This window comes from Juglans microcarpa x Juglans regia, chromosome 5S, assembly GCF_004785595.1.
Source record: "Juglans microcarpa x Juglans regia isolate MS1-56 chromosome 5S, Jm3101_v1.0, whole genome shotgun sequence".
Taxonomy (NCBI): domain Eukaryota; kingdom Viridiplantae; phylum Streptophyta; class Magnoliopsida; order Fagales; family Juglandaceae; genus Juglans; species Juglans microcarpa x Juglans regia.
Window position 1 is genome coordinate 8,838,940 of NC_054603.1, and position 19,756 is coordinate 8,858,695.

The 19,756-nt window shown below is 34.3% G+C and overlaps 1 protein-coding gene and 1 long non-coding RNA gene across 2 annotated transcripts; both read left to right on the forward strand.

The window, feature by feature from the left end:
* The first annotated feature begins 1,081 nt into the window (after positions 1-1,081).
* On the forward strand, positions 1,082-1,989 carry LOC121268121. Its single transcript, XR_005941116.1, has 2 exons — positions 1,082-1,132; positions 1,905-1,989. It is a non-coding gene; the product is annotated as an uncharacterized LOC121268121 (long non-coding RNA).
* A 5,603-nt stretch (positions 1,990-7,592) lies between these two features.
* Positions 7,593-10,739, forward strand: LOC121267064 (cysteine synthase-like). Its single transcript, XM_041170942.1, has 5 exons — positions 7,593-7,697; positions 8,401-8,515; positions 9,720-9,778; positions 9,917-9,997; positions 10,629-10,739. The coding sequence occupies exons 1-5, from the start codon at positions 7,593-7,595 to the stop codon at positions 10,737-10,739; spliced, it is 471 nt and encodes a 156-aa protein (XP_041026876.1).
* Positions 10,740-19,756: the final 9,017 nt, after the last annotated feature.

Genomic DNA, 19,756 nt, shown 5'->3' on the forward strand with positions numbered 1-19,756 from the left:
AAAAATTTTGTTCTACAATATTGACATGACGACATTGATGGTAAATAATCTACCTCCAAAATTATAATTTGTAATATTTGCCTAAAACAATTACCAGTTGTTGAAGTTTTGACGATATTGTTGGAAGTGGAAGTTGTTATTATTAATAGAGTAGATAGGTCTTTATGTAGAATATTTTTTGGAGAATACCCGATTTCTCTTATACAGATAATTCCATCATCTTTTGGAGTATAATATAAATTATGCTCCGATTGTGTTTCTGTTTGATTTTTATTATTTATACTTTTAGCTCAACATATATTTATCTCTTCTTTCAACGAATATCTTATTTCTTCTCTTTCAATTGAGCAGCGTACCAATTTCTTTTTACAGTATTTTTTTTAGATTCTTCAACATTTATTTTTAAAACAAGTTTAGATAAAAAATAATGGAGACAACAATTATAAAATTTCAATGTTTTTTTTTTAATAACATTCTCTTACCAGTTGGCATTTTTTTATGCTGAATTAGGAATTTGAAGCTCCATCTTTTAGATCTGAGATTTTTTTATTTTGTTCTTTTGCTTGATGTGTGTTGGTTTATTCTTCTTGATCTGTTTTGTCTTTTTCTCAGTGGTAATTTCTTTATTTCACATAAATTATTTTTTGTCAACGCACACATATCTGAGATTCTATTTCTCAGATTTCGATTTTTTTTCCTTTTATTTTTGCGCTTTGGGTTGCTGTTCTCCACATCTGAAAATGTTCTTATTTTATCATTTTTTGTTTTATATTTTGTTTTCTTCCTCTGGTTTGATATGCATTTTCCTCTACAACTTTAGCATATATTTTTTCGAGGTCACAAATGTGAGAGTTTATTTCTCAAATCTTGAGGTTTTTTTTTTTTTTTTTTTGTAGATCTGAAAGAAGTTATTATTATTATTTTTGTTTGTATATTAATTTTTCCCTTTTGTTGTTTGGAAATGTATTTTCTTCTACTGTTTTTTTTAGTTAGTATGGATCATATTTGTTTGGATGTAATCTGAACATATGTGTAATTTGTGGGTTTTCAAAAGTTTACCTGTTTTCGATCTATATTGATATTTTTTCTGTCACTATGAGTTTCGTTCTGAGTTTAACAAATCTGTTTAGATGTCTACACATGTAGTACATCTTTTGATTTTTTTTGATTTTATTTATTTATTGAGTTGAAAGTCTTTATTCAATATGTTTGGATTTATTTGTCTGCTATTTTGTTTACTATTCATTTTTTAAAATAGTTAAACAAGTTACAAGATTTTATTTCTTGTCCACCTCAGTGTAATATTGTTCCATTTCTAAGGATCTTAGGGCTGGTTTGAATTTAAAGATGAGATGAGATAATTTTATATGAAAGTTGAAAAAAATATTGTTAAAATATTATTTTTTAATATTATTATTATTTTGGGATTTGAAAATGTTGAATTGAGATTTGAAAAAGTTGAATTGCTTATTATATTTTGTGTAGAAATTTGAAAAAGTTGTAATAATGAAATAAGATGAAACACTTTCTAAATCCAAACGGAGCCTTACTTTTTCTTTTTATTTTCAGATATTGTATATGTTAGCAGCTAGCAACCTCTGATGTAAGACACTAAGAGAGATACAAATCGAAGATTGAAGAACAAATAACAACGGTGAGCAACAAATAATTTCTATGGTTCCTGTTGTTTGGCTTTGTTCTTTTCTTCAGATCTGAAAATATTCCTATCTTCTGATTTCTGGTTATATATATAATTTTTTTCTCTTTTTTTATCATATTTGTTTGGATGTGATCTAAACATACGTGTAATTCGTGGGTTTTGAAAAGCTTACTTTTTTTTTCGATCTATATTGATCTTTTTTCTGTCTATTGAGTTTTCTTTTGAGTTTAGCAAATCTCTTTAGATCTACACATGTACTACATCTTTTGATTTATTTCTTTTCCACATGTCAGTATAAGATTGTTTCATATATGAGGATCTTACTTTTATTTTGTTTTTTGTTTTTTTCCAAATATTGTATACGATAACAGTTAGCACCTTGTGATGTAACACACAAACGAAGATACAAATGGAAGATTGAACAACAAATAAGAGCGATGAATAACAAACAATTTCAATTGTTCCTGTTTGGCCTTGTAATCTTTTTCATACATTCATAGGAGCCTATGTAATTCTTGTTTTATATCTAAGTACTCTGTGAGCAAAATATGTAATAAGCAATAAAAAAACTTAACTCAGAAAAAGGAAAATAAGAAATCATACCAGACAATGCAAACCACGAGAACAAGAGAACAAAGTTTCTAGAAATCAAAAGATATTATGATTTTGGTAAACAGATAAAACTGTAAGGCCACATTTTGATTCAAAGATGAGTTGAGATAGTTTTATATGAGTTGAATAAAATATTAATATTATTTTTTAATATTATTATTGTTTTGAAATTTGAAAAAGTTGAATTGTTTATTATAGTTTGTGTGAAAATTTGAAAAAGTTATAATGATTAAATGAAATGAAATGAGATGAGTTGATGTGAGTTTCCAATTCAAACTAGAGCTAAGTATAAGAAGATCAAAAGTTCTATATGAAGACAGTGGGTAAATAGATAAAGAGTTTTGATAGGGATCAACCGTTGTAATGGTGTGCAATTTTGCACACCCTACGTGGCAATCCTTTAAAAAAAACAAAAAAATAAAAACAAAACCGACGCATTTCAGCCCCTCCCCCTACTCGATTCCCTCTCTCAGCTCATCCAGCCCCGCCGTGCACCACCTGCAGTCATCGACCACCACCATCGTTAGCCTCCAGCCCCACCGTTGGTACCGCTAATGCTCATGTACTCCTCCCTCGCTGCGCTGCGTACTCCTTCCCCGCCAAGCAACCGCATCGCATTTGGCCTTTGACCGCCACTGTCGGCACCCAGCAGTGCCTCCGACCACCTCACCGGCTCCCCCTCACACCAGCGATCCTCCAGCCACCTTTGAGCCTCCACGCCAGCCCCCACGCGTAGCCCCCTCTCCACTCCCGAAATGTGTCTCCATGGATTTAGTCCCAAAATGCCGCCGCTAGCTGCTGTAAGCTAGCCCAGTCACAACCACCGAGCCTCGCAACCTCTCAGCAACCCCCACCGTCGAACCCAAGTCACGGCAACCCCGTCCTCCCTCTCCATCATAGCTCATATCAGCCCAACCTGAAATGGGTCTCCCCGTTTCTCGCCACCATGCCGCCACTGTACACCAGCCCAGCCACCACCAGCCCCACGACCTCCTAGCAACCCCCACCGTCGAACCCCAGTCACGGCAACCCCCTCCTCCCTCCTCTCCATTGCAGCTCAGATCAACCCCGATAGTTGATTTCCTTTGTTGGATTTTGAATTCCTCGAGAGGGGGGGGGGGGGAGGGGCTTCGGGAGACTTGGGACAAATTTGTCAATTTGCTTAGCCACGTAAGGTGTGTGTTTTGGATGATACTAAACAGTGGCTGATGCCAATACTTTTGCAAGTTAAGCATAGCAAAGAAAAAGACAAAAAAAGTAAGTTAGCAAACAGAACACGAAGAGCAAAAAATAGGAAAATTGGAAAGAAACGAAAGGCCTTTTTTGGAAATATTGTATTTCTGACTATAGACAGTCGATTGTGTGAAGAATGCAACAAAACTTAGGGCAAATCTATAAATATTTCAATAAAATAGAGCGATAAAAACGTAAAAAAAGGAATAAAATAAAATAAATGAGGGATAATGACGGTAAAGAAACATAATAGAAGGGTAGAAATGTAAAAATGCGAACTGACCATAACAGACCTGAGGGACAGAAGGGGGAAATAAATTGAGAAGTAAGGGCAAAATTGGCAGAAAAGTGTTAGACGACTCATGCTTGCTTATTCGCACTTATTTAATAGAACATATATAATATTTTAATATTTCTACCATGGGAATCATTGCGTTTGGATAGTGAGGTATTTTGAGGTATTATGTGAATAGTAATATAAAAGTAATGACAGAATATTGGATAATAGTGAAAAGTATGTGAAAATTAATAATAAATTAATAAATAGTAGTGAAGTATTTTGAGAATACTTGAGTATCCAAAGGCAAACCTCAAAGACCAAATAAAAACTTTTCCATTGAAAATGAAATAAAACATAAAAGATAATAATCAGGTAATATTATTATTTGGAATAATTTTAGTCCTCAGTAGTATTTGGTACTATCAACTCTTGGAAGCTTTTAATCATTACAGTCAATCATAAAGGGATCCAAGCCCATTTCTCCCACAGAATTGGTCTAAGAATTGGGGTTGGAAGTTCAAGAAAACCTACACAAATGTCTTGGCCCAAACTCTGGGCCCCAAAGAGGATTCCTTGCTCAGCTTAGAATTATTGGCACATATATATATATATGTATGTATGTGTATATATATATATATATATATATATATATTGGATAGGAAAAACACTTCATTAAAAACTGAAGGATTACATCAAGTTCTTATCCACCCAAACAACTTGAAAAATTGGCATAGGAAGAACTGCCCCCACATGACAATATCATCCACATTCCAAGCATAACGGGCCAATCTATGAGATGCCTCATAACACTTTCTATGAATATGTTGAATTTTGCAAACACTAGACATCTTCATTACACTATGTGTTTCATTCACCAAATTATGTAAAATTGAGTAGGAACCTGCTGTCACTTCTTGGAGCTCCTTACTCATCACCAAACAATCACTTTCAAGAATGATTTGAGATATACCCCTGTGTATGCAAAACTGGAGACTTCTGGACATGACTAATAGTTCAACTGCTTCTGGTTTAGCAACTTCCTGCTCAACTTTACTGAAAGCTAAGATAATCTCACATTCCTCATCTCTTAGAATCACCCCCAACCCTACCTTATGTTGATTGAAAAACATGGCTCCATCAACATTCAGTTTAAAAAAACCAGGAGGAGGAGGTTTGCAACTACATTGGGTCTTGAGGCCTAGGTTTGACTTTGGCACAAGCTCCTTGTGATACTTCTACAAAGACAGTGCATGAGCTACTATCTGTTTAGGATCAAGATAAATTTTCTCATAGACCATCTTATTTCTCCTAAAGCAAAAACCCCAAACAATAAGAAAGAACAAAGCTAAATCTTCCATTGTCCCCTTCTCTTTTAGGATCAACACTAGATCTTAGAACATAAGTTTTTTCTTCATTTTCCTGCAGTTTTGGCAAATATTTCTTTCAAATGTCTTTGACAGTAGGGCAATACACAAGAGCATGTGATAGATCCTCCTGCTCCTCTTTACAAAAACTACATGTAAGATCAACATCAACATGTTTCTATAACAAGTTTGATTGAGTAGGTAGACAGCTTTTACAAGCCCTCCATGCAAAAATCTTCACCTTGTGAGAAATTTTCAACTTCCACAAAACTTTCCATAGAGAAATCTATTGGTTATGAAAAGAACTCTCCATTGCACTCTCTTCTACTTTCTTTGTAAGCAATTTATAAGCACTTTTCACACTAAACCTCACATCTTTCTCCTGATCTCATATCCTTCGATCTTCACTACCATTAGGGCAGATTATGATCTTTAGAATAGCATAAGCTATATTTGGATTGAATAGAGCTCTAATTTTTTGTACATTCCACCACTTTGTGTTGTTATCTATGAGAGAGTCAATAGTTTCATGCCTCACCACCTCTTTTGCTAAGTTGAGTTCCTGCTGTCAAGATTTATGGCCTGAGATCCAATAATCTTTCCATCTATTAATTTGCTTGCCATTTCCAACTCGCCATTGACATCTTTTGTGTAGGTAGTGTTTAGCTTCTCATATTCCCCCTAAGCATAAGAAGGATTGCACCCTAGTTTTGAATAAAAAAAAAATCTAAGTTTGGAAAGTATTTGGACTTATACAACCTAATTAACAGTGTACCTCCTCTTGTAAAATTCTCCATCCTTGTTTTGCTAATAGGACCATATTAAACATATTTAAATCCTTGAATCCCAACCCATCATGGAACTTAGAATCACACATATTCCTCCAACTAATCCAATGAATTTTCCTTTCACTTTCTTTTCTGCCCTCTCCAAAACTGTGCCACTATCCCCTCCCGCTCCTTACATAAACAATCAAGTAACTTAAAACAACTCATAGCATTAATAGGGATACACAAAACAACAACTTTGAGCAGAATCTTTTTAACTCATTGGGATAACTGTTTTTCTTTCCAAGTTTGTAATTTTTACCACACTTAGATGCTTAATCCCAGAAGAGAAGAGCCCCCAACCGGTTGGGTGACAACCCAAATTTAATGCCAACCAATCAATTTTTGCCACGTAGGAGGTGCAACAAATCCCCATTTACACCCATGTGCACTAGATTTTTTACTTATTTTTTTTATTTCTTCCCCCTCTTCTCTCTCCTTCTCCGTCCCCACACTCCGTCGCCTGGAACTCCTTCTCTCTCTAAAATATGCTCTCCTTTCTCTTAAATATGCTTTCTTGGCTCTCCTTTGAAGGCTGAGCAACCAAAAGTGTCACTTTCCTCGAAAGGTAACCCAATAATTGACAATCATATTACTCATGATTATTATATATATTAAGATACCAACAATGCTTGAGTACGACTTGAACACCATTAATGAAGGAATACAACAGTGAGCAAACCAAATAGCTAGCCATGGAGATCAAAGTTGAGATGATCAATAGAGAGGCAACAAAGCCTTCCTCACCAACTCCTCATCACCTTAAATGCTTCGATCTCTGCCTTTTACATAGTGAAATCATTGGTGCTATTCTTCTCCAACAGAAAATGTTGTACTTCCGAAAGAGATTGAATCTCTACAAGTAGGCACAAAGCGTTTAGTTCTAGTTCAAGTTAGCTTCTTCGAATGTGGAAGAATAGCCATGTGCGTTTCACCTATAGAGGAATCTCTACAAGCAAGTAGAGGCGACGGATTGGGAGGGGGTTGGGGAGGGAGAAAGAGAGAAAAGAGGGGGGAGAGATAAAAAAAAAAAAAAAAAAAAGAGTAGACAATCTAGTGTATGTGGGTGTAAATGGAAACTTGCTACACCTCTTACGTGGTGGCATTTGATTAGCTGGTGTTAAATTTGGGTTTTCACCCGACTGGCTCCTAGCATCTCCCATCCCAGAATATTAACGTCAAGAAAATTATTAACTTAAACGAATACCGTTCGCATTTCTCTCCCTATTTTACCAATATTGCTGAAAGTTAACGGCTATAAAATTTTAAATTTAACTATAGAGCTACAGATAACAGCGATTGGATTTCTCATTTCATGTCTATTCAGCCGTTGTATCAGTATACTCTTATAAATATACTCCAAAATTTAAAATCTCGTCTCTGTAGGGAGAAAGAAATACACCGACTCGGAAGAGAAGAATTAATAGAATTAGAGAGAGAGAGAGAGAGAGAGAGAGAGAGAGAGAGAGCGAGGAAAATGTCAGAGCTTGAAAGATTTTAGACTAGAAGAGATAAGCGGAGAGACGGAAAGAATAGAGATGATGATGCATAACGGGAACAACGGCTACGAAAACGGGGTGTTGACATCGGCATCGGCAGCGACGACGTCCACGACCATGACGTTGTCTTCATCCATGAAAAATGAGCAAGCTCAGGGGTTGAAGACGTACTTCAAGAACCCATGGGGGCGGTACAAGTTCCATTACGAGAAGACTCCCCAGGTCTCCTCTCTTATTCCCACGGCAAATCCGTTTCACAGGTTGGGGTTTCTTTTTATTTTTCTTTTTGATGTTTGTGTTTTGGGCTTTCTTGTTCCTTTGCAATAGTCTAGAGCTGTTCCTGACTCCCTTTCGAGTTCTAAACCCATATCTATTTGTAGCATATGCGTTTTGATTTCCTTTGCGATTCACCGATACAAATTCCACTTCTTATTAATATAACAGGAGAGAGTGCGGTAAAAAAAAATTTTAAAAGCTAAACCTAAATTATATGTATTTTTGGATGACTGAGGATCAGGGTGTCGGTGGCACATATTGCAGAAATCAGTTCAGAATAGTGTGATTTTGGAAATTTAATAAGTGTACCTTACTTATATAAAAAAATAAGTGTACCTGTTTTTCTGAGAGCCAGCACCACTAAGCTCAATCACCTTACTTCAATCACAAATTCTCGTAAACTCAAAATTTATCCAATTTTTAAAACCAGAATGAAGATTTTCCATTTATAGTTAAATTAATATCAGTTTTTGTTTTGAGATTTCTTTTATTGGGATAGAAGTTGTGCATTTATGAGTAGTCAAATCTCTTGTAGAACTTGGCTGCCATTAATTTGTTCATTAGTTGTAGCTTCATATCTGGAATTTAGTAATGCTATATAACTTATTTGGTTTGGATTTATTCTCAAATGACAGTTCTCTAACTATAGTCTTTGCTCTTCATACATGTTCATGTTAAAGGCATGCATTTGATCCAAGGAATCGGTGCTGGTATTATCCCTACTGTTCTAGATGTCAATATGCTTGATGAAGTTATTCAAGTGAGTATGGAAACCATTTTATTAGCATCCAGTTGGCGTGTAATACAATGTTCTTGGTGCAGGCATGTTTGGGAAATGAGATGAGATGAGAATTCTATAAATAGTAGTGAAATGGTTTGTGAATAGTAGTGAAATAGTTTGAGTTAAAATGTTTTATTGGGTTTTAGAAAATAAGAGATAAAAAGTTGAATAAAAATATTATAAAGTTAAAAAAATTATTTGAATATTATTTTTGTTTTGAAATTAGTTATATTATTTTTTTTTGTTTTGTTTAGAAGTTTGTGAAAGTTGTAATGATTAGATGAAAAATTTGAAAATTTGAAATTGAAAAATATTTTGTGTTTGAGTAATGTTTGGTAAGGAAATTATGAGAATTTTTTAGATGAGTCGAGAACATCTTATCTCATCTAACTTCCCAAACAACCCGTTTCATGATTGAGTTATATTTTTCATGGAAAATAGTAAAATACCAGCATAGTCAGAACCTATAATTTGTAGGAAATGCAAGCACAATGGTCTAATCCATTCATCTCCTTACGGTTACTGTCAATAAATAATGTAATCATTATGGGTGAGTGGATTTTGATAGGAAAGGCAAGAGGACTAGGCTACATAAAAAGGATGATGAGGAGTTAATCTAAGAGTGTTTTGTAGTATTTCCTAGTCTTAAGAGGATTGCCTGTTTCCAAGTTTATTTCATTTTAATCCCATGCATTAAAAAGATCATTTAACTAGTGCTTTTGAAGAGGCATATCATTTGGGTATGAAGCTTGCCTTGCATCTCCAATTTCTTTATAATATTAAGCGGTTTAATGTAAGGTACACACTTGATTCTTTTTGGCTACTTTCTGAAGTCTATTACACGAAAGAGCAAATCGAGATTTGTATTTTGTTCAGGTCCAAAAAATGTTTATCTGCCAATCTTGAAATTATCAAAAATAGAAAAACATCTGGAAGACCTTGTTTATATTTGTTATACTGTCTCTATTAAACAATACTTTTTTTTTTCTTTTTATTAAGTGTCTCTGTTAAACAAGACTTGGACAGGATATATCAGATAACTGATATTGCCATCCAAACAAAATAGCATACACCTGCATTATTACAGTTTTAGAAGATTCAAAGGCGAAACATTGCAAGTTCTTGTCAGCTACAAATGCATATGTGAATCTCCCATCTGACTCTTGATATTTGGGTGACTTTTCAAGTATCAAGTGAGGAAGCTATTGAAACTGCTAAGCAGCTTGTGTTGAAAGAAGGCTTGTTGGTATGGTAATTAATAATGATCAGCTTTAATGGATCTCTAGGAATTTATTACAGTCCAATTTTGTTAACGAGTACTATTGTGAGTCCTTTTGTTGCAGTTATCTTATGAGCATCCACTTCTGTGCTGAACGTGGGGCAGGTGGGGATTTCATCTGGTGTGGCGGCAGCTGCTGCAATAAAGTTGGCACAGAGGCCAGAAAATGCTGGAAAGCTCATTGTTGTAGTTCTAATTTCCTTCTTCAAATTGCTATACAATTACAACCCCTTTTGTTCTTCGTTCTCCATATTATGATAGTGTGCCTATATTGATTTAGTGCTTGAAGGGGGTGTGGGGTGTACTTTCAAATGACTCCAGTCCAATCTGAAGTAATAACATAATCTTTTAAAAAAGGAATTAAAAAAAGAATTCACAACAATTTGGTAACTGCATTGTCCTATTACTTCAATGTCATTCCTAGGAGGATCAATTTAGCCAACCTGGATCGTACTTAATTCATGCCTATGGTTCAGTATGTGCATGGTGTTCAGGTCACTACCTCAGTTTGGACCCTAGGAAAAGGCTATATGTTTTTTTTGTAGGTAAAATAAAATTTTATTGTAAAGAAAAAGGCATAACTCAGGTACACAGAAGTTATACAAGGAGAACACCTAGTTACAAGAAAGAACTATAAATGGGGAAAGGGCTATATGTTTTCTGTCTGTCAGGACTAAAACTGATCCTTTTTTCGCATTTGGGTCATTTATGATTTGCTGTTGCTATGCCTAGACTGAGATTTTTGAGTGTGCTTAGATGGCTTAGAACTTTTCCTGTCTGCATATACTGATCTGAGTCCATTTTGTTTGCGATGCAGGTGGTTTTTCTTAGCAGCGGAGAGCGTTATCTGTCTTCCTTGCTCTTTGACTCCATCAGGCGTGAGGTAGAAAACATGACTTATGACTTAGGTGTTACTAAAAATATCTGATTGAATATAAAATTGCGTCCTCTTTGGGAACCAACTTGGGATTTTTTATTTCACTTATAATAATTCTTGAGTTGCAATCTCACTGATTCTGTATATTGGATTTTTTTTCTTTCAATTTGCAGAAAATGTAGAAAAAAAAAGGGTAGACATCGTAACCGTTTAAGAGTTGTGCGAAGAAAAAGGTTGTGCTGCAAGGACATTGGTGGTACCTCCAAAGAGTGTATTGAAGAGACCCAACCCCATGGAGGTAAGGCGATTAACTATGATGAAGAAGAGGAGGGTAAATACGCCATTCATTTTGTTTTCTTGTAACCTTTCTACTTGATCATTTTCGATGTTATTCCTTTTCTTTGTTTGGTGCAAATTAAACTCATGCTGCTTGTTGGTGCAAAAATAATTCCCAAGTATTCAACATAACATCGAAGAGGCCCGATGTTCGAATTAAGAGTAGTTTATGTAGCCAGACATTAATGTTAAGATGGGATAAATCCTTATAAATTTGTTGAAGTTCATCTCTATTTTGAAATTATGCTAGAAACCCTTTCTTGTATAATAAATATTGTATATGACTACTATTCAGTAAAAAAAAAAAAACATTGTATATAAGTTTTTGTCTGTGAAAGCATTACTTAGGATGGAACTCCATTTAGTGGAATTTACTAGATGCTTATTCCAACCAAGTATGGCATACTATGCTTTGGGTTTGTATTATATATGTTATAGTTTCTTCATTTCCTTTGCCATTTTTAAAAAATGAAATTTGATTTTCTTTGTTCGGTGTCAAAAATGGTTGGTTAGTGACTTCCTTTGCAGAAAGGATGCTCCCATCAAAGATTTTATATTGGTGCAATAGAGGTATGAATTTATTTGTTTTATTATGCTTTAATAATATCCTAATATTGGTAATTTAACAACCGTGTTCTTTTTTTAGTCAAGTCTTATGGTCACTCAAATTAGCAATGTACATCGATTGAAATATGATATAAAAAAAGCATAGATAAAACCAACACCACAAACATACAACCATGAACAATATTCAAAACAACAAAGACCACCACCATGGTATGACCACCACAAACAATACTCAAAATTGATCAAAGTATAATACTCTGGCAACCCCAACACCACAACAATTAAACATTCATACCTTTAAAATTAACACCAACAACACAAATAATATTTAAACTTACAAATATACTTATAACTCTACTACTTAAGTACAATGAATCCAACACAACTTGTCCAGCATCAAATGCAAATTTACTAAAGCCTTATTCTCTTGATATGAATTTAAGGTGACTTTCAACCCCACCTGTCCAATATATCGAATTCACATAATGTTCCATTTGGATCATACAACTAAGTGCATGGTCTAGTAGAGTTAGTTTTTTAATCCTCACAAAATTTGAATGTACAATTAATTAGAGGTTGTAATGTAATCCTTATGTGTGAAAAGTGTGAAATTCTTTCATTAAAGATCCTTTCAGGGCAATCAATATAGTATTTTTTATTATGCTATGTTTTAATAATATTCTTATATTGATATCATATAGAATATGGTAGTTGTTTTAGTTGGTTCATTACTGCAGGAAAAGAATATTTGGAGTAGAGATTGCCAAAAGTCTAAAACTGTGTCTTATTTAAGATCAATGCCATCAAGGTATGAAATTTCTTTATTACGCTATATGTTTTAATAATATTCTTATATCGATAGGTTTTTTTTCTATATTCTTATATTGGTGTCATATAGAATATGCTAGTTCTATTCGTATTCTTTACTTTTTTACTCAGCTCTTATGATAGCTCTCACTGGTGCTTAGGTATTTATTGCATTATCGCCCATATAGAAAATATAATACTATTGAGGCAATTTTATCTATAAACTTTTATATAAATACGGTATCTATTTTTAAATAGAGACTTAGGAGGTTAAAATTATTATAGGCTTTTATTGACCCGCAATGATTGAGAATTTTACATTGCCTTCAAAGGTTACAGCTTGAAACCTTTAATACTTTTGACAAACATTCTCACCCTCCATTTTTTTATAGAACATATTTATAGTTAATATTTTCTCCACTCTTTTTCTTTTCTCTCATTCTCTCCACGGCTCGCTTCCTCACCTCCTTTTTCTCTTTGTTCCTCTTCTTCATTCTCTTCTTGTTCTCCTTTCTCTTCTCTTTTCTCCTCTTCCTCTTCCTCTTCCTATTTTTCTTCCGTCTTTATCTTCGTCTCCATATGCGTATTCATCTTCATCTTCTTCCTCATCCTCTCCATCTTCATAATCTTCCTCTTCCTCTCCTTTTTCTTCTACTTCTCCTTTCTTTGCTAAAAGGGTGGAACAACCACTTTTAAGATCTTCTTTTGGTGCAATAGTGGAGGCATATAGATTTATTTATTCTATTATACTTTAATACTATTCTAATCTTGGTATCAAAAGTGTTCCCTTTTTTTAATCAAATCTTCTTATAGATCAAATTAACAATGTATATACTAGTCAAAATACGATACAAAATATAGAAAACAATAGACAAAATCAACACTAAAAATCCACAATGATGAACAATATTCAAAACAATAAAGTCCACTACCATGGATCCATGGGATCAACACACCACAAATCATACTCAACTGCACCACTACAAGAACAAAATATTCATAGTCTCAAGATCAATGCCGCCACTACTAATAATATTTAAAACTATGAATTTATTTAAAACTCTACTATTGAAGTATAACGAATTGAACACTACATGTCTGTAACATCCCAATCCTATATCATTAGAGATAATTACACGAATATTTTATTAGGTTTGATAATTAGGTTATTATTATTATTATTATTATTATTATTATCAAATTTTACATTTATTAATTTTAATAATTACTATTAGATTTTATCAGATTGCTAGAGTTTTTGGTTTGGATTTATATCTTGTTTCTTCCTATCCCTACGACATTCACGACAACAACTTGCATGGGAGATATACGTTCACATTATGCAGTTTCTCTACCATTTGTTTCTCTAGGGTTTTTATCAGTTTCTCTATATATATATGCGTTACCCACTTCACCCACACAGCACCAACCAGCATGCACGGCCATTGCGCCCCACCTGCCCTCAGTTCGTCCAGCAGACCGCCCAAGACCTCCTTCGTGATGACCATCGAAAGCCACTGTGAAAACCACGTTCACGACGGAAACACTACCCGCAGCCCACGTAAACGGCACCAACCGCCTCTGTTTTCCACTTCCAAAACAGAGCAACCCGAAACGTCTCCAACCTATCACGTCGCAAACCGCCATCACCCACTTTCTTCTGCGGCGACTCCACGTTGCCCAGAACATGCCGACGCCATCTTCGGCCACCATAGAATACATCGGACCATCCTCAGCCGCCAAAGCATGTCGCAGTAGCGACGGACGTGAAGGCCGAAGCCTCTGTTTTTTGCTTCCACTGTAGCCACCTAGACGGATGTCGAACCACCTCCTGGCCACCACAGGAAGAGCCGACTAGCCCAACCCCGTTGTACCCACTCCCTTCCGATAAGCCACGGCAGTCCGCCACCTCTCTCTCTCGTTTTCGGCTAAATAAACTCTCTCTCTCTCTCTAAACTCTCTCTCCCTCGCTTGGTGTCGCACCACCACAGAGAAGCCGCTAGTGCGCTGCTTTCACTTCCTGCCACCCCGGAGCTGCCATTGCCTCAATCTGCCCCTCGGTGAGTTTTAGCCTTGTATCGCACGCCACTCCCCTGAACCTCTGTTTCTCTCTTATAACGATACATGTTGTGTTTTAAGTGTTCAGGTGTTAATTGAGAATATTATATATATGCATTTTTATTTCTATTTTATCTAGTATCTTGGAGGATTGTTTTAAATTACATTTATAAACTTACAATTAAGTATATGTTAAGTATGGAGACTATTACGTCATTTTTATTTGAAGTTGAGTTTAATATTTCAAATTGAGTTTAATTTTATTAAATAAAGATATTAGTCATAAGCTTTTTTTTTTTTTTTTATAAGAAAGTGTTTAAAGAATTTAAAATGTGTTTTAAAGTTTATTATGGAGCCTATTATTTTAGTTAATATTCCTTTATCTATTTAGTCGGATGTTAATAAAATTATTATGTTATACTTTAAAAAGAAATTAAGGAATTTTAAACTATATTAGTTATTATTAATTTTACAATTAAATTTCAGTAGTAAATAGTAAGTGTTTAAATCTTTTATTTTAAATACTTTAAATCTATGGTGTGAAATGAATCTTTAATGTTATTATAATAGATTTTGATATTTTTATGCTATTAGAGTTGTAAATTTAAGATTAAGAAATATGTTAAGAATATTTAATTGATATTTATTAGATCTCATATAAGATTTAATAATTATGTTAAGAACTGAAACTTAGTCTAAGAATTTAAGTTTTATGAATTATTTTGAAATAGTTGAGTATTCATCTAAATTATAAATTAGTATTTTTAGTAATTTAGATACTAGGATTTATTGAATTGTTTAACACTATCTTTTAGATTGTAGATTTAATTAAGTAAGATATTAGTATGTGTTTCCAAACCAATTTAGTGATAGTTATTATTTCGTATAAGTCTCAAGTTACGAAGTGTTATTCAAGAAGACATACAGCGAGGTAAGTAATTTGATCATAAATTAGGATCATCACAGTTTAGCTTATATATTAGTATTATTCAAGCCAGTTCATTGACATCCATTATTTATGAACCACTCATGTCATATGCAAACATGTCATCCAGCATAGCATACGATCATGTCATTCCGCATCATGTTCAGATTCAGAAATTATAATTATGTATGTATCATGTCATGCATCTCATGTGTATAAAACACGTAAGCCATCTTAAGTTCAAGTGTAAGATAAGATAAGATCAGTTAATAAGATGGCCATTCAGATGTATGGTACCAATATAGTTCAGTTTCAGGGTGGATGTGCAAGCCATGAACTTAGTCGTGGTCCACCATAGTATGCCAGAATACTATCAGCGGCTCCCCTTGCGGCCGCGGGATGTGGGGCCGGTGCACAATCTCGCACACAGGGTTAAGTGTGTTGGCCAGTTAGATAAATCAGATCAATCAGATTAATCAGTCAGATTAGTCAATTAATTCAGTTAAACAGTCATGCATAGCACAAACATCAGTATGAATAGTCATGATTTTTAAACTCTCAGTATGAAAGTTTTTATGAAAACCTTATATTTAGTATGTTTACGTTGTGATGGATTTCTTGCTGAGTCTTCGACTCATTTTTGTTTATTTTCATATTTTAAACCACCCAGGTGATGATGATGATTACGAGCAGGCAGGCCAGGAGTAGAAGGAGCATTAAATTTTTGTTCAGACTTTCTAAAATAAAACATGTTTTTATAACATGAGTTTCGTTCAGTTTATTTCATTTAATGTTTTTGGAAGACTTTTTATTAGACATTTTCTACAAAATAAATTGCTGATTTCATTTATGAAATTTGAAATCTCTTGCCGGATTTTACTTTTATGAAGTACGTGACACTCCTAGCCTACGGGAAGGGGGTGTTACAATGTCAAACATATCGAATTCACATAATATACTCATATTGGATGATACAACTAAGGCTTAGTATGATCTAGTTTTTTACCTCATACAATATGAGTGTATAATGAATTAGAGGTTGTGATCTAATACTTATTGGGCGGGCTATGGATTAAGTAGGTTCTCTCCAAAGTGGAGAAAAAATACTTAGAGTGGAGATTCTCAAATGTGTGAAACTCTCTCGTTAAAGATATTTTAGTGCAAGATCTTTTAATAATAATCTTGCATTGGTGTCATATAGACTATGTTAGGTTTTTCAGTGGCTTCTTCACCATTAGAAAATAATCCTTGGAGTGGAGATTAAAGTTTAAAACTGTCTTATTGAAGATCTTTCAGCATAATAATCAGGTGTTATGATTCTTTATTACGCTATATTTTAATGATATTCTATTGATTGTTTGTTTATATTCTTATATATTGGTATCTTATAAATCATGCTAGTTGTTTTCTTATAGTTTACTTACACATTCAGCTCTTAGCCTCTTGTGATGACTCTTAGTGTACATAGGTAATTTTTACATTATCACTCTTGTAGAAAGCCAATCCTTGCTGAAAGAGTGAAACAATAATTTCTAGGATCCTCTTTTAGGCCAATAGAGGTACAGATTTATTTATTTCATTATCCTTCAATAATATTCTAATCTTGGTATCAAACATTTTTCTTTTTTAGTCAAATCTTCTCATTGCTCAAATTAACAATGTACACCAGTCAAAAAACATGATACAAAAGATAAAAAAGAAATAGACAAAACCAACACAAAAAAACCGTAAGCATGAAAAATATTCAAAATAACCAAGTGAACCACCATGGATCCATCGGATTACCACACCAAAAATAATACCCAATATCCAAAATACACCACTCCCCCACCATAATAACAAAATATTCATAATTTCTAAATCACAATCACCACTAATAATGTTCAAAGCTAGGAATTTACTTAAAACTCTTCTACTAAAGTATAATGAATCCAACACCACATGCTCAACATATCGGATTCGCATAATGTTAACTCATCTTGATGATATAACTAAGGATTATGGTCTAGTTTTTACCTCATACAATATAAGTGTATGATGAATTAGAGGTTGTGTTTACTTATCAAAAAAAAAATTAGAGGTTGTGATGTAATAGTTATGAGGTGAGCTATGGATTTAGTGGGTTCTCCAACGTCAAGAAATAATACTGAGAGTGGAGATTGTCAAATGTATGAAAGTCTCTCATTGAAGATCTTTCAGTGCAGTCAAGGTATGAGATTCTTTATTATGCTATGTTTTAATAATATTCTTATATTGATGTCATATAGACTATGTTAGATTTTTTAGTGGCTTCTTTGTCATTGGAAAAGAATCTTTGTATTGGAGATTATCAAAAGTCTCAAACTATCTCATTGAAGATATTTTGGTGTAATCAAGGTATGTATTATTTTATTACGCTATGTTTTAATAATATTCTTATATTGATGTCATATAGACTATGTTAGATTTTTTAGTGGCTTCTTTGTCATTGGAAAAGAATCTTTGTATTGGAGATTATCAAAAGTCTCAAACTATCTCATTGAAGATATTTTGGTGTAATCAAGGTATGTATTATTTTATTACGCTATATTTTAATAATATTCTATTGATAGTTTGTTTATATTCTTATATTAGTCATATAAATTATGCTAGTTGTTTTCTTATAATTTACTTTCTCATTCAGCTCGTATGACAACTCTCAGTGGTATATATGTAGTTATTGCATTTAAGTCTATCTTTGCTGAAAGGGTGGAACAACAACCACTTTTAAGATCTTCTTTTGGTACTTTAATAATATTCCTTAATGGTATAGATTTATTTATTTCATTATGCTTTAATAATATTCTAATTTTGGGATCGAATGTGTTCCACTTTTTTAGTCTAATCTTCTCGTTGCTCAATTAACAGTGTACACTTGTCAAAACATGATACAAAAGATAAAAAAAACATATATATACAAAATCAACACCAAAAGTCCACATTCATGAACAATATTCAAAACAACAAAGTGAACCACCATGGATCTGTGGGATCACCACACCACAAATAATACTCAATAATAAAATACACAACTCCCTCATCACAAAAACAAAATATTCATAGTTTCAAAATCCATGCCACCACCACTAATAAAATTTAAAGTCACGAATTTATTTAAACTTACTATTGAAGTATAACGAATCCAACACCACATGCCCAGCATATGCAATTCACATGACGTTGACTTATCTTAGATGGCACAACAAAGAATTAGCATGGTCTAGTTTTTACCTCTTATAATATGAGTGTACAATAAATTAGAGGTTGTGATGTAATACTTATGGGGAGTGTGAGGGAGGGCCCAGGCCCAAAGAGGCCAAGTCGAGGAACTCAAGGCCCAAGGCAAAACCCTTCTGTGAGTTAAGAGTCCGGGTCAGAGAATCATGTGCTGAACCCATGGCTGTAAATCTATCCGGGAACACCTTTTAGCACCAAGCTCCAATGTGCCAATGAGATCGTCTCGGGGCTCAACAGCCTATTGGGACCTACCGAAGGATGCCGGGCAAGACGTCCAGCTGCATGCAGACGACTGAATGAGCTCAGTCACAAACTCGTTAGACTCAAGGGATGCCGCACTCAAATGCATGTGTCAGGAAACCTGACACGCAATGGCGCGAGCGCACCCCACGTATGAAGGACGGCTCGCCCACGACCTGACACCCAACTCTGGCAGGAAGCGGCAGGACAGGCTAAGCACGGCTGACACTTGACACTCCACAACCTCTCAGCAGCGAGACATGCCTAGCACGACTGACACGCCACGATCTCCTCTAGCCGCCAGAGCCACGAGCTAACACACTGTAGCAACAAGAAATGAGTGGTAGCAGGTATGACTAGTGTTTTAAATTGCGTACCGTACCGGCCGATACAGGTACTATATCTGTTTCGTACCGGTCAAAATATCGACCGTATCGACCTCAATTTCGGCTTGTACCGGCCTATATTTTGGTCGGCCGGTACCGGCCGATATTTCGGCCTGTGTTTTTTTTTTTTTTCTTTCATTTTTTCAAACTACAAACTTATTTTTTAACCCTCAATTCAGACTAGACTATTTATAATTTATATATAATTTATTTATATATAGACTATTATTTTGGAATATAATTTTTATATATATTTATATATATAATTTATTTATATATCGACTATCCCGAAACGCTATCCCGAAACGGTACCGGTACCGAAATATTTCATTCCAGTGCCTTGACCGGTACGGCGTCTGGTACGGTATTCAAAACATTAGGTCTGACACTTGACATGCTACGACCTTCATCGGCAACAGGACCCGTATAAGGTATAAATAATGGGCATCCCTTCTATGAGAGCTCTCTCTTAACTTTTGATTGTCCTAGCTATT